The sequence below is a fragment of the Neoarius graeffei genome, chromosome 6, assembly GCF_027579695.1.
Source record: "Neoarius graeffei isolate fNeoGra1 chromosome 6, fNeoGra1.pri, whole genome shotgun sequence".
Classification (NCBI taxonomy): Eukaryota; Metazoa; Chordata; class Actinopteri; order Siluriformes; family Ariidae; genus Neoarius; species Neoarius graeffei.
The window spans coordinates 8,860,935-8,875,359 of record NC_083574.1 but is presented as its reverse complement, the minus strand read 5'-3'; the positions used below and the strand labels follow the sequence as shown (position 1 = coordinate 8,875,359).

The 14,425-nt window shown below is 44.0% G+C and overlaps 1 protein-coding gene across 3 annotated transcripts in view; it reads left to right on the top strand.

Annotated features, from left to right (window-relative positions):
* ddx11 (DEAD/H (Asp-Glu-Ala-Asp/His) box helicase 11) overlaps positions 1-14,425 on the top strand; it is a 115,157-nt gene that overhangs the window by 37,638 nt on the left and 63,094 nt on the right. For 2 of the 3 annotated variants that reach the window (XM_060923268.1, XM_060923266.1), the window contains exons 2-5: positions 2,905-3,189; positions 3,279-3,390; positions 11,182-11,318; positions 14,036-14,122. In XM_060923268.1, the coding sequence (XP_060779251.1) occupies positions 3,055-3,189; positions 3,279-3,390; positions 11,182-11,318; positions 14,036-14,122 (471 nt within the window). In that variant the 5' untranslated portion in view covers positions 2,905-3,054. The remainder of the gene's footprint in view (positions 1-2,904; positions 3,190-3,278; positions 3,391-11,181; positions 11,319-14,035; positions 14,123-14,425) is intronic. The other variant, XM_060923267.1, reaches the window with a different exon arrangement.

Here is a 14,425-nt window from a genome sequence, read left to right as displayed (position 1 = left end):
TAAAGCTGTGGAGCGCAGGGGAGAGGAGTCTGTGAGGCACCTGAGGAGGGGAAAATCAGCTGTGTATTTTATATTGGTAATATAACACAGTTTTGCATTATGTTTGTGAGAAAATAATTTATTAATTGCTAAGTAAGTTTTATTTCTATAGCTAGAACATTGTTACACTGCTATACTTTACAAAGCTTTACAATGGCTACAAAAACTCAAAAATAAAATGGAAAACATCCTATTGATAAAATATAAATAATAATGTAATTAATTAACTAGTTAATTGCAGCAATTAAATCAAAAATAAAATCTCAGGAGCCGTTTGGGAGCCGAAAGAGCCGGCTCCTTATAGTAAGAAGAGCCAAAAGAGCCGGCTCCCGAAAAAGAGCCGAAATTCCCATCACTAGAAACGGGTAAAAGGAGCGTCCTGTACGCTGTCCCTGTCTGTTGTGGCAGCCCACAGCACAACAAGCAAACACCATGGTTATTTATAGAGTGCTTACTGACAAATTAATCTATTCTAGGTGTCTGTAACACGTTTTTTTTTCAAGCTGGTTCTCCTTCTCTGTCTGCAGCGTTCGTATGTAGCTTGACGTTCAAAATGGCGGACACCGGGGCGTCACGTGACCCTGTGACGTCAGGTGAAATACCTCAATTGTCCCTACTTGCCACCATAGACATCCTAATACATAGATGGAGCATCCAATGTAAATTCTAAAAGCGCTGACGAGACGCGGGGCCGCCATCTTGGAGTGGTGATCCGCTGCACTCAGCGTAATACTAAATACATTAGATATAAACAGCTTAACGTTTTTCTATCGGCTACAACCACCAATCTGTTGCAAATAAAATGCGGTTTTAACAATCTAAATCCATTATAATGATTCAAATGTGTGTATGTTTTCTTTAAATAGATTAAGAACATATAAAAGGGGAAATTAATCTAGTCAGTGAATTTATAAGAGCCTTTTACATCCTTCAACACAATCTGACCCCCCTTCAGCAAAGCTGATGTATTCAGGTTGAGCGGGGCACTTTGTTTGGTATGTAGGACAATGTGTGATGACCATATATTGACCACAAACATTTTTTTTTGTTGTTTTAAAGCATATCAAAACATTTATTTATAACAAATTAATGTCAAACATAAAAAATATAACAATGTAGTAAATAAATAAACTAGTAAATAAATAAAAAAGGTAGTATATGAATAAACATTTAATAACAATATATATAATATTAGCATACAACATTAAAACATCACTCGTGAAACCACTACCTGATGACGATTTAAGTCTCTTAGCTCCTTCTCAGCTCTGGTAATATACTATTTAAAAAAAACAACAAATAGTACGGTAATGTTAAATCTTACTTGTGAAAAGCAATCCCCCTGCTTCTGTTTGAAACGGTTCGCTTGTTTGAGCAGGAGTACGCTGAGCACCAGCTTGGCAGCTTGTCTCTTGTCTTCTTCTTCTTCAGTCGTGCAGTAATAGACGGAACTTTTTTTTTTATTATTTCCCAAAACATTCAAAATACAAACAAATAGAGCACCATATATATACAGATCCAAAAACATCAAAATAGTAAAACACACACATAGCAATAAAGTAAAAAATATGAACAAGAAAGGGGTTACTTAACTATCTTTACATATGTTCTCATCTCATTATCTCAAGCCGCTTTATCCTGTTCTACAGGGTCGCAGGCAAGCTGGAGCCTATCCCAGCTGACTACGGGCGAAAGGCGGGATACACCCTGGACAAGTCGCCAGGTCATCACAGGGCTGACACATAGACACAGACAACCATTCACACTCACATTCACACCTACGGTCAATTTAGAGTCACCAGTTAACCTAACCTGCATGTCTTTGGACTGTGGGGGAAACCGGAGCACCCGGAGGAAACCCACGGGGACACGGGGAGAACATGCAAACTCCGCACAGAAAGGCCCTCGCTGGCCACGGGGCTCGAACCCGGACCTTCTTGCTGTGAGGCGACAGCGCTAACCACTACACCACCGTGCCGCCCTCTTTACATATGTTAATCGAGTAAATCAAAGTCATCCAGAAAGGATATAAAATAACCAACATCCTTATTTTCAACTAACTTTAGAGATTTGGCAAAAAGCTTGAGGTCATTCTTCCAGTGTGTAACATAAAGGCCTCTGCATGCTCTTGCAACAAGGCTTTCGCAGACAGTTGTAATTTATTGTTGAGCGGGGAGTTATAGGCGTGCGCGATGTTATTCACCGGCACAACGCAAGGGGGCGCGAAGTCGCTAGGAGTAGTTGATGGGTGTGGTTAGTGGAGTGTTTATCCTCCGGTTACTTATAATGACTAGAACTTTTTTTTTTTTTATAATGACTAGAACTGGAGTCATATAGATGTACGTACTTCCTCAATCAACCGCTCTTCGTGCTGCTCCAGCTTCGCTCGTGTTTTTAAAAATGGCGGTCGTGAAAACAAACCAAACCGGGAAAGTAGGGAAGCGGAAGTGCGTGTACAGCGGATGTAGAGTGGACCAATCAGAGCCCTCTTGTCTGCGAGGCTTCTGCGGTGGTCACAATTTTTGGGAGGTGCGCGCAGAGCGTCTGCGAAGGTGGGGGGGCTACGCAGACACTGTCTGCGACGCTATCTGCAAGGACTGGGTTGTCAGTATAAATTGGCCTTAAGGCACCATACCATAAATCCAGGGACCCGGGTTCAATTCCGACCCGAGGTCATTTCCTGATCCCTCCCCGTCTCTCTCTCCCGCTCATTTCCTGTCTCTCTACACTGTCCTATCTATTAAAAAAAAAAAAGAAACTTGCCACTCCACCACTGGTTTCCAGGGCATGGCCCCTTTAAAAATGAGGCCCTGTGTGTAATGTTTCATTTGGTGAAAGTGGTAATTTGACGATGTTCCCTAACAGGAGTGGGTGGAGTCTCGTTCTCATTGGCTGAGACGCATCCATGGCGCGGACCTTCAAGGAAGTGCAAACACCTGAAGGATCTCAGTGATCTGTCGCAGGAAGACAACTGCAGGCGCTTCAGCTTGGATTTGAAACCCTGGAGTGATCGAGATGGAGGACGGGAATGGTACCGGTCGCTTCCCGTTTCCTTTCAAGCCGTACCCGATCCAGGAGAGCTTCATGGAGGCGCTGTACGCCGTGCTGGAGCAGGGCAACGTGGGCATCTTCGAGAGCCCCACCGGCACGGTCTGTCTGTCTGTCTGTCTGTCCGTCCGTCCGTCCACGTGTTGTTTTGTTTTGCATGAAGGGTTTCATGTTTGGCTTGTGATTTCCAGGGCAAGTCTCTGAGTCTGATCTGTGGTGCGCTGACATGGCTGAGAGACTTTGAGGAGAAGAAACGACAAGAAGCTGCCGAGCTCCTGGAGCACACAGTGAGGAGCAGGGCAGGTGATTCACGACTCGACTCTTTTCAGACTGAATCGATTCCTTAATGTTTGAATATTTTAATTATGTATCATCCAGTACTGTACTGCAGAGGTCCTCTGCTTTAAGGCCCAACTATTCATACTCATTGTGAAGTATATTAAAGAGCATATCCTGGACCAGTGGTGTAGTGGCTAGTGCTGTCGCCTCACAGCAAGAAGGTCCTGGGTTCGAGCCCCGTGGCTGGCGAGGGCCTTTCTGTGCGGAGTTTGCATGTTCTCCCCGTGTCCGCATGGGTTTCCTCCGGGTGCTCCGGTTTCCCCCACAGTCCAAAGACATGCAGGTTAGGTTAACTGGTGACTCTAAATTGAGCGTAGGTGTGAATGTGAGTGTGAATGGTTGTCTGTGTCTATGTGTCAGCCCTGTGATGACCTGGCGACTTGTCCAGGGTGTACCCCGCCTTTCACCCGTAGTCAGCTGGGATAGGCTCCAGCTTGCCTGCGACCCTGTAGAACAGGATAAAGCGGCTAGAGATGAGAAATTACCTCCCCAGTAATGATCTTAGGAAGAAAATAAGCATAAAGAACAGGCCAGTTAAAAAGCGCATGCACCTTACTGGGACTTGAGCTCAGCCAAAACTTCACCAGACGCCAAAAAAAAAGCAACAGGGCAAAGGATTTTGTAAGGGATTAGCAGCAGGCTGCCAGGTCGATGTTGATTTTAAAAGTAACTAAGTAAATTGCACAGGGAAACGAATACTTTAAGTGAAAAATACTGTCGCGAGAAGAGTCTGGAGACAGAAATCTTAGGTGGTGTTTACATTAGACCGTATCAGTGGATCATCAGATTAACGTTTTTAAAATGATTCGCGTGCACACAGCAACGCCAATACACGATTCGCGTGCACACAGCAACGCCAATACACGGATACGCTAATCACATGACTAATTAGACGGCACGTAAGTTGAAATGTGTCAGTGCGGCTCAGCGCTTCCTCCTCAGCGGCTGCGCTCCAAATCACTCCGCCCTGAACAGCGAGTGCCCTCTGGAGGGTGCGCACTCCGGCCCTGCGCAGCTCACAGAGCGCGCGAGTGAAGCGCACAAGCAGTGATTCGGGACTGAGCCGCTGTGTGTGTGATCCCAGTGCATATCGGGCATGCGCAAGTCACTCACCACTTGCAAGTGGAAAGATGGCAAGCCTAAAGACAATCATAACTACACAATGGGCAGTATTTGCATCTTACCATGAACAGCATGAAGAATGACAAAGCATTATATTCATACTTTTTATACTCTTGAATGAAAAACAAAAAGGTGATACAAGGTGGAAACAATAACAGGAAGTGAAGTCCGTGCCGTTTTTCAGCAGTCGCGTCACATGACCAACGTGGCATGAACAACGCCAGCGAATTAGGAAGGTGGATGTCACAGTGACGTTGTCCAATGACGACGTCAGCTAGAGCTCAGCACTGCGTTTCCTCGTGTCTCAATGTTTACACAGCACCGGATCAGATATGAACTGGGTTGAATACGTGGGCCCTGGCGCATTCAAGTTGTTCCGCCTGTGGAGTCGTTTTCCGGCGTTTTAATGTGAACGGACAGTGCATCCGCGACGAAAATGAGACGGATACGGTCTAATGTAAACATCACCTTAGTTTCTTGGTCGTTAGTCTGTGCTACTTGGTCTCGATAGCACTGGCTTAACGCTACTGATGAACGACTCGCGGTTCAGCTAGTGTTGGCCTTCGAGAAGGTCTAGGGTGATCAATTTTTGGTCCTTCCCACTATAAATCAAAATCTGATTGGTTAATTCATCTGTCACTTCCTAGACAAACGTACACTGCCATGGCCTTCTGTCTCAGCAATGAAGTCCTAACCAATGAGTGAGCCAGCTCGAAAATCTTCTCAGCCTCGAGACAACAAACAAACAAACAAACAAACAAAATCTCACTGGATAACTCTATTTTAATGTTTTCAGGACAGTAACTGTTTCATTTCTGAAGCAAATTTGACAGAAAATGAGGCCAAATTAGAAGAGAATAATTCTCATGAAATTGCAAAAAATGTCAGAAATGAAATACATTTGAAATGCTGATATGTATGGACCTTCTTTGAAGGCCTAGAAGGCCCTGATGGTTCCTCTCTGATCTCCTACAATCTCCTCTCACTTTTTATGACGACACGTCTGTTAAAGTGCATATTCTGGACCAATTTTGTTTTTTTTTTATATGAAAGTATGTCCCTTTACACACTCATCCAGAAGGGTAATTTTGCACAAGGCCATCTGTCTACAGCAGAAAAAAATAAAACGGTTTCAGTGCACAGCCTGTGTAGACCAAGCGCTCCCATTTCTCTCTCATTGTCCGGTCTTTTGGGAAACGATGAGTACTAATCCCATCAAGATTGGTGTTGCTACACCCTCCTACGATACATCTGTTAACCATTTTAATAATTACGCGATAACGTTGAAGAAATTTGCAAAAAACTACCAGGTCGTTTTCTCATAAACAAACCAGCGCTGACGTAGGATTCAGAGGGCGGCGTCCCGCACGCGACGTCACGAAAATCAGTGTTTGCCGGGAAATCCAAATGCCAAGTTTTTTTCAGAGGCGGACCAGTTCGCCTCAAATGGCTCGATTTCACCTGAATTTTTCTGGTATTGCGCAAGGTAAAAAAATTAGAGAATGCAGAATGTGACAGATATTTGACCAAAGTTTAATATAAAATAAGAGAATTACATTGATCTTGCTCCTGAATTTACCCGTGATAACTTGAAAGGTCATAGGCAAAGGTTTTCAATTTTATGCACATTTGAAACTTTTATATGTTAAAAAACCCTCTGTAATTTTCTTCTGGTCCCAAGAAGTATTGTTAACAAGTAATAATTTAAAATAAGTCAGCACAGATCGTGGCAAACTTCTACTCTGCGACTTTCGTGACCACTCGGCGCGTGACGTCATTCAAGGCAAACAAATCGCTTGAGTCGAGTCCACTTCCGTTTATTTGCATTGCCGTTCAGCTTGAGTGCAGACGTGCGTTCGGGAATTTCCAAAGAAAAACCATGCCTTATTGTTGTGCAGTGAACTGTAACAGTGGGACCGGTTCAGGAAGAAGTTTTTACCTTTTTCCGAGAGAGGAGAAGAGGCAGAGAGAGTGGATTGGCTTTTTCCGAAAGAGGTGGAGCGAGTGGATTGTGCGCGTGAGGTGAGAGGGTTGGCAGCCGGGTAAATACGCCACTCTGTGCTCCGATCACTTTGACAACGATTCATTTTTGAAGAATCCCCATCCGTTGGAGAGTTTAGGTGTCAGTGTCGGACAGAGAAGCTCAAACCTGACGCTGTTCCGACAAAATTCGAACACAAAATCAAGCAGTCAAAGAAGAAATGGAGCAGCAACGCTCAAGCAAAAAGGAAAAGATTGGAGGTAAAGTTTTTTACCTTTGCTTGCAATTGACAAGTCAAGAATCCTGAAGGATCCTGTACAATCATTGTGGAAATGAGACGAAGAGAGATTTCCTCGCTTAGAGTCGGCTATAAATAGTATAATGCTTTTATTACTATTAGCAATATAAACGAATCCACGTTATATTATTGGGAGTGTATGTGTGTGTGTGTGTGTGTGTGTGTGTGTGTGTGTGTGTGTGTGTGTGTGCGCTAAAGCAGCCTGGATGTAGAAACACATTACACTGTTAGCTTGCAAACTAATTTAATACTTTACATAAGTACACACGAGTGAAGTTAGGAATTAATCAGTTTGTTAATTCATCAACAGTTTTGTTTTCCAGGTAGTAGATTTAAAGTGTGTCCCAGTTTGAATTCACTGGAAATTGTAGTTAGTTAGTTAGTTAGTTAGTTAGTTAGTTAGTTAAATAGACAGACAGACAGACATCTATAAACGAGCGCTATTACGCATGCGTATGAACAGGCCGAATCCCAAACAGCTCCTGGTTGGAGACGGAGTGCACTACTGTAGAAGCCTTTTTATACTTTCTATAGGGTGGTTTTAGAGAGAGCTGGGAGGCATTTGGGATTCAGCCGCAGCTAGCTGCTCTTTTGTTAATAATAATAATAATGGGCGGCACGGTGGTGTAGTGGTTAGCGCTGTTGCCTCACAGCAAGAAGGTCCTGGGTTCGAGCCCCGCAGCCGGCGAGGGCCTTTCTGTGCGGAGTTTGCATGTTCTCCCCGTGTCCACGTGGGTTTCCTCCGGGTGCTCCGGTTTCCCCCACAGTCCAAAGACATGCAGGTCAGGTTAACTGGTGACTCTAAATTGAGCGTAGGTGTGAATGTGAGTGTGAATGGTTGTCTGTGTCTATGTGTCAGCCCTGTGATGACCTGGCGACTTGTCCAGGGTGTACCCCGCCTTTCGCCCGTAGTCAGCTGGGATAGGCTCCAGCTCGCCTGCGACCCTGTAGAAGGGTAAAGCGGCTACAGATAATGAGATGAGATAATAATTAACTGAATCCCAAATGCCTCCCAGCTCTCTCCAAAACCGCCCTATAGAAAGTATAAAAAGGCTTCTACAGTAGTGCACTCCGTCTCCAACCAGGAGCCGTTTGGGATTCGGCCTGTTCATAATCATGATGATGATGATGATGATGATTTATTATTATTATTATTATTATTATTATTATTATTATTATTATTAGACTGCACGGTGGTGTAGTGGTTAGCACTGTTGCCTCACAGCAAGAAGGTCCTGGGTTGGAGCCCCGTGGCCGGCAAGGGCCTTTCTGTGTGGAGTTAAACTGCTCACCTTGAATTCCATTTGGCCATTAACGGGGTGCTGAGTCATTATAACCACACCGCTGCCGTGTCGCATTATGGGTCTATATATTTTCCTGCTTTTTTTTGTCCTTGGCCAATCACATCCCTGCAGAAGCCAAACCCTTCTTGCACATGTCAAACGGGATTAATGATCCAAAAGTGGAATCTGGTCGATTAACACAAGAACTTGTTTGTGAACAGCAAACAAGCAAGTTTATTAAAACCAATAAGTACGCTCAAAAAAAAGAAGTGGATATAGAAACCACTCAGTAGGATTAGATCCTTACATGTTAACAAAGAAGGACTTTTTTACTAGGAGTTGGAAAATTATCTATCCATTGAGTTCCCAGACATCTCAAACTACCTGGTGCTGCAGACATCGTTCTACACAGACACACACAGGAAAACCTGGAAGAGCATGGAGGAGAACAACTTTTTAAAGATGGGCTAGATGGATCTACACTACCGTTCAAAAGTTTGGGGTCACCCAGACAATTTTGTGTTTTCCATGAAAAGTCACACTTTTATTTCCCACCATAAGTTGTAAAATGAATAGAAAATATAGTCGAGACATTTTTCTGGCCATTTTGAGCATTTAATCGACCCCACAAATGTGATGCTCCAGAAACTCAATCTGCTCAAAGGAAGGTCAGTTTTATAGCTTCTCTAAAGAGCTCAACTGTTTTCAGCTGTGCTAACATGATTGTACAAGGGTTTTCTAATCATCCATTAGCCTTCTGAGGCAATGAGCAAACACATTGTACCATTAGAACACTGGAGTGAGAGTTGCTGGAAATGGGCCTCTATACACCTATGGAGATATTGCACCAAAAACCAGACATTTGCAGCTAGAATAGTCATTTACCACATTAGCAATGTATAAAGCAGGGGTCACCAAACTTTTCTCTGGGGGCCACATTGTCGTTCCTGACTGTGATGGGGGCCGGGGTCGGGTCAGCTATATCACATAGAATTGCATGACCCAGGCAAATATGACCACCAGCAGGCCTCATTGTGTAGTAGAGATTACTAGCCTGGCACAGCCATCCCCACTACTATATCCACACTACTATATCCACACTACTATATCCACACTACTATATCCACACTACTATATCCACACTTGATTCCTGGCACATATTTGTTTATCTTTACTAGTGGTTTGCAAAAGTAGTAATCGAGTCTTCATACTTTTGTTTTAATTTGAAATACCACAGATATTCCATTTATTTATTTTCTAATAAAAATAACATCAAAGCTGTCAAGGTAAGAAACATCTGCCTAGTTGAGGTGATTGACACTGGCAAAGCTGAGTGGAAAATTATAAATTGTAGGTAGGCCTGTTGATATTAATAATAATTGTGTGCAGCACTTAATAAAGGTCAAATAAATAGGCCTATAAAATAAATACATTTAAAAAAACAGTGAAATTATAATAATATGAGCAATAGATCAATAGATCACAGCAGTTGTGCTGTGTCCTGCACGTCATTGCTCTCATCCATGGCCAAAGCAAAAAACTCGAATTCTGACGCTTTCTCATTCAGCTGGTCATACACGTTGTCCCCCAAATCTTCGGTTCGCCTGGTCATAGTAGGTGCGGAGAGACTCGCCGCGTCGAGCGCATCCTTCTTGTCGGGACACGCCTCCTCGGCCACAGCAAGCATGCATACTTTAACAAAGTCCCCATCAGTAAACGGCTTTCCATGGGTAGCTAGTAGGTGAGCTACCTTATAGCTAGCTCGGACAGTAGCCTGGTTGATCTGGGTTTGGCGAAGGAATACATTCTGTTGTGCAGCCAGTCCGCATTTCATCCTCCGAATCCTGTCTTCTCTTGTTTGCCCTCGCAAACTAGCATACTCTTTGTGGCGGGTTTCGTAGTGACGACGCAGATTATATTCTTTGAAAACCGACACACTTTCTTTACATACAAGACAAACTGCACAGTCCTTACACTGAACGAAAAAATAATCGGTGGTCCACTGTTCTTTAAAAACTCTGCACTCTCTGTCAGCTTTTCGCTTACCGCTCGCCATTTTGCTGTCCTGAACACTGACAGTTCTCTGCGCGTGCGCTGCCTGTCACTGCTTGATCGCGAGCATATGACGAAAATTCGGAAAATATAAATAGTTCATTTTATAACTAAATATCAATTTTAATTGATAATCAACAAAATACAAGATGCAGCCATGTTATTTGCCAAAAAGCAATTTAAAAAAAATAGGCCATGACCACTTTTGGGGATTGCCTCATAGGGCCGGTTCAAGTGGTGGGGGGTAGAGGGGCTGGGAGGCCGGTCAAAGGAGGGTGGCGGGCCGGAGTCGGCTCGCGGGCCGTAGTTTGATGAGCCCTGGCATAGAGTGTATTTCTGATTAGTTTAAAGTGATCTTCATTGAAAAGAACAGTGCTTTTCTTTCAAAAATAAGGACATTTCAAAGTGACCCCAAACTTTTGAACGGTAGTGTAAGTGCAGGAAGAGTGTTTATTAGCAGGCGTGATATTTATATACATGAAAGCAGAGTATTTAAACAGCGTTATAAGCATGGCTAGAAACAAACGTGACGGTGACAATGATACTTGGCAAAGCCTCTGTGAAAACAGCACCCGTATCTGCACGTGCTGATTGCACTTAAATCAGTATCCGGTATCTCCCCTAATGACTGGGTCCCAAGAGAGCGCACAAAGTGCTCAAGTGTGCGAAGGTGTGACAGTCAAGTGTTCGCCTGCTGTGTGACCACAACTTTTAGCTCACGTGTATATTGCCACCAATATGCCTCGTTTTCATCGATAAAGCATCGTGAGCCGTAGTGTGACCGTAGCTTGATGAGGCGGAAGTGATGTCGGATGCAACCCAGCAGTTGTACCCCACTTCGAGTAAAAATGAGCTTCAACTTGGAAAAACAATTCGCGGCCCACTAAAGGGTCGCAGCCCAGTGGTTGAGAAACGCTGCTCTAGAGAACGTTTCAGTTCGAAAATCGGTATTTAATTTGGTGCAGATAAGCATCCCTACTCGAGCATTTCTCATTTAATGTTTTCCTTTTTGCTGTCAGTAGGTGGAAAAGATGGGGATGGAAGCGCTGTTCAGGAGGAGGAGAAAGGGAGCAGTGCTGGTGCTGATGGAGAGCTGGACTGGGTTTCAGAGTTTGTGCAGAAAAGAGCAGAGAGAGAGATGGTGAACAAATTAAAGGTAAATAAATTGCAAAAGGTGCAAATTATACTCGTACAGTACCAGTGAAGGAAAAATATTTGTGAGAAGGGCTACAATAATTCCTTCAAGTTTGTTAACATGTATCCTGTCCACACTAGGGATTTTGTACCGATACGAAACTACTTTCGTACCGCAACACCTGTCCACGCTAGCAACTATACCGGTACTGTAGCGGTATAACTGTATCGGTACGAAACCCACAAATGTATGGGTTTCATACCGGTACTGTATCGCTTCGCTGTAGTGTGGACAGATGAAGCGGTTCTGTCTCATCTCATCTCATTATCTCTAGCCGCTTTATCTTTCTATAGGGTCGCAGGCAAGCTGGAGCCTATCCCAGCTGACTACGGGCGAAAGGCGGGGTACACCCTGGACAAGTCGCCAGGTCATCACAGGGCTGACACATAGACACAGACAACCATTCACACTCACATTCACACCTACGGTCAATTTAGAGTCACCAGTTAACCTAACCTGCATGTCTTTGGACTGTGGGGGAAACCGGAGCACCCGGAGGAAACCCACGCGGACACGGGGAGAACATGCAAACTCCACGCAGAAAGGCCCTCGCCGGCCCTGGGGCTCGAACCCAGGACCTTCTTGCTGTGAGGCGACAGTGCTAACCACTACACCACCGTGCCGCCCATGAAGCGGTTCTGTATCGATACAAATATAATGCGCATGCGCAATGAACCATTCCTACATCTTCCGGGTTATTCATACAATACAATACGCACGTGCTTTCCAGCTGTAAATACAACGCCAAAATGGCTCAAAACGACCGTGGAGCTACATGGAGCAAAGAAAGGGAGGAGGGAGGAAGAAAGGAGGAAGAGGGGGAAAAGGGAGGGGAAGAGAAGGGAAGAGGGAGAAAGTGAGGGGGGAGAAAGGGAGATTCGTTTTCTTTGTTTCTTTCTCAACTGCCTCGCGCGTTTTATACGATTCGACTGAATAAATGACCACCAGAAATACAGACTGTACATTGACAACAAAAAGCGCACACACGTTGTTTCATCCGCCATATATGTGACCCCTCACCGAATCCAGGGACACATGTCGGCCGAAACGAATCCGAGATAATCGTATAAGAAGCATTTTTTTTCGACATTTGTGATTTTTGTTTTTTTCCATCATGTGCAAGTTGAAATCTTGAAGAATGCAATCAGTATTTCAGATAATAGATTGTTTTGTTGGAAAAGCATACATTTTTTTGTTGCAAACTGTCTCGTTTTTGTCAGGACTGTAGCCTGCTGGGGGTGTGGGTAAATTACCATATGGGCCATTCACATGATGATTTAAGTCTTTTGTTTTTTTTTTTCGCGAATCAGCTGTATGATCCGAGCTGAGCGCATGGCTACTTAACTGCATACAGGCGTGTGATTTCACTATGGAATGAGTTACTAAACAGAGCGCAGAGGAGCTGAAACACCGCGAAGCAAACAGACACACGGTATTTACATCGGAGATCACCATTTCTAGCAAAAAAAACCACAACCTCGTTTTCCCGATTGAATGGAATACTTGAATGATCGGATGATACACGGACCGTTCTAGGATTACATTCCATCGGAGGCATTGGTGTGTGCAAGGCGCCGTTTCTCTTTCTGATGGGGTGAGTTTATTAATCTAAGGCTGTGTGGTTATTTTTGCATGTAACGGAGAGTGTTGTGGTTTGGTTAAGCCTGGGTCACAACCGGACGTACGTTTTTTTTTGCCGTGCGATTTTTGGTGTTTCCCAAATCGCTGCGTTTTTTTTTTTTTTGTTCACGGAGAAAGACGCGCGTTGGCCGTAAGTTTGTCTTGCAACCTGAAAAAAACATAAGCGCCCGTAGAGTTTGTTTGACATGACAAAGAACCTCTGCAGCCGGTCTGCGGCTCGAAAATCAACACATCACACTCGCGCTCTCGTGCGTTTCTTGCGTTTTTTGCATGTAGACCGGCTGTAGGAGCACGTACTGTACGGCCGGTTGTGACCGAGGCTTTACATGAAACTAGCGTTGTGTTAGTTGTGTCATCATCGTGCTATCTTTCTTTCTTACGGTGCGAGTAATTTTTCAACCACAAAACGTTAAAGTATACTTTAGGACTTATTTTTGTACTTCATAATTGTGTTGGGCATACTTTGCATGGAAGGAAAATTGACGTGGTGATCTTTGTTTACATGAAAGTAGCATCGTGCTAGCTAGTAGGGGGTAGGGCTTTCCTTAATGTCATGCAGATGAGCAGCATTATGTGCCCGCCCTACACCCACAGTAGCTGAGATGGAAAACTTTGAGGGCGATTTTCTCCCTTTTCTGTTTTAAGTAGTATACACTTTCAAAAGGCCACACATTCTTCAAATATTGTCAGATCTCCACATGGAAGGCATCATTGGAAAGCTTAGAAACTGTACTTTCTGAATCTGTCAATAACTCAAAATGCCCCCGGGCCGACATGTGTCCCTGGATTCTGTTTTCTGACACACATTCTCGGAAGGAAGTTACTCGGTAACCACGGAAACGTTTCGCGCACGCGCATTTCAACTTCCGTGAAAGAAAACCGCAAACATTTCTCGCTAGTGTGGACAGATGCACTAAACTGTACCAGTATACTTTGTATCGATACAGTTATACCACTTTCGTACCGGTATAAGTGTGAACACAGCAATATACAGTAGTTTGTTCATATCCTGCATACTTGCTTTCTTTCTTTCCCAGGATGAAGAGATGAAAAGGAAGAGGAGAGAGGACCGACTGGAGATGATCAGACACAACGTTCAGCTTAAATACGCCATGAAGAGAAAAGTCAGTTTGTGTATTGTCAGCGCTGGCTGGTCGTGATGCGTAGCTCGGTAGTGAAATTATTAGGATTGATGAGACCTTGCGATCTGATCGTTGCAAATCGAGACTAAATTTGTGTCATCACCTGACCTGGCCTGATATGAATCTACAGTCTGGGCTAGAAAGAAATCAGCCCGATTGGTTTTGCTGTCATGCTGAGTTCCACAAAAAGTCCAACGTGATCCTTCTTTTCTTAGCAGCAAATAATCTCACATGGATGCTAAAGTAAATCCTTATATTCAACGTTATTCCATGAAATCGAGTTGT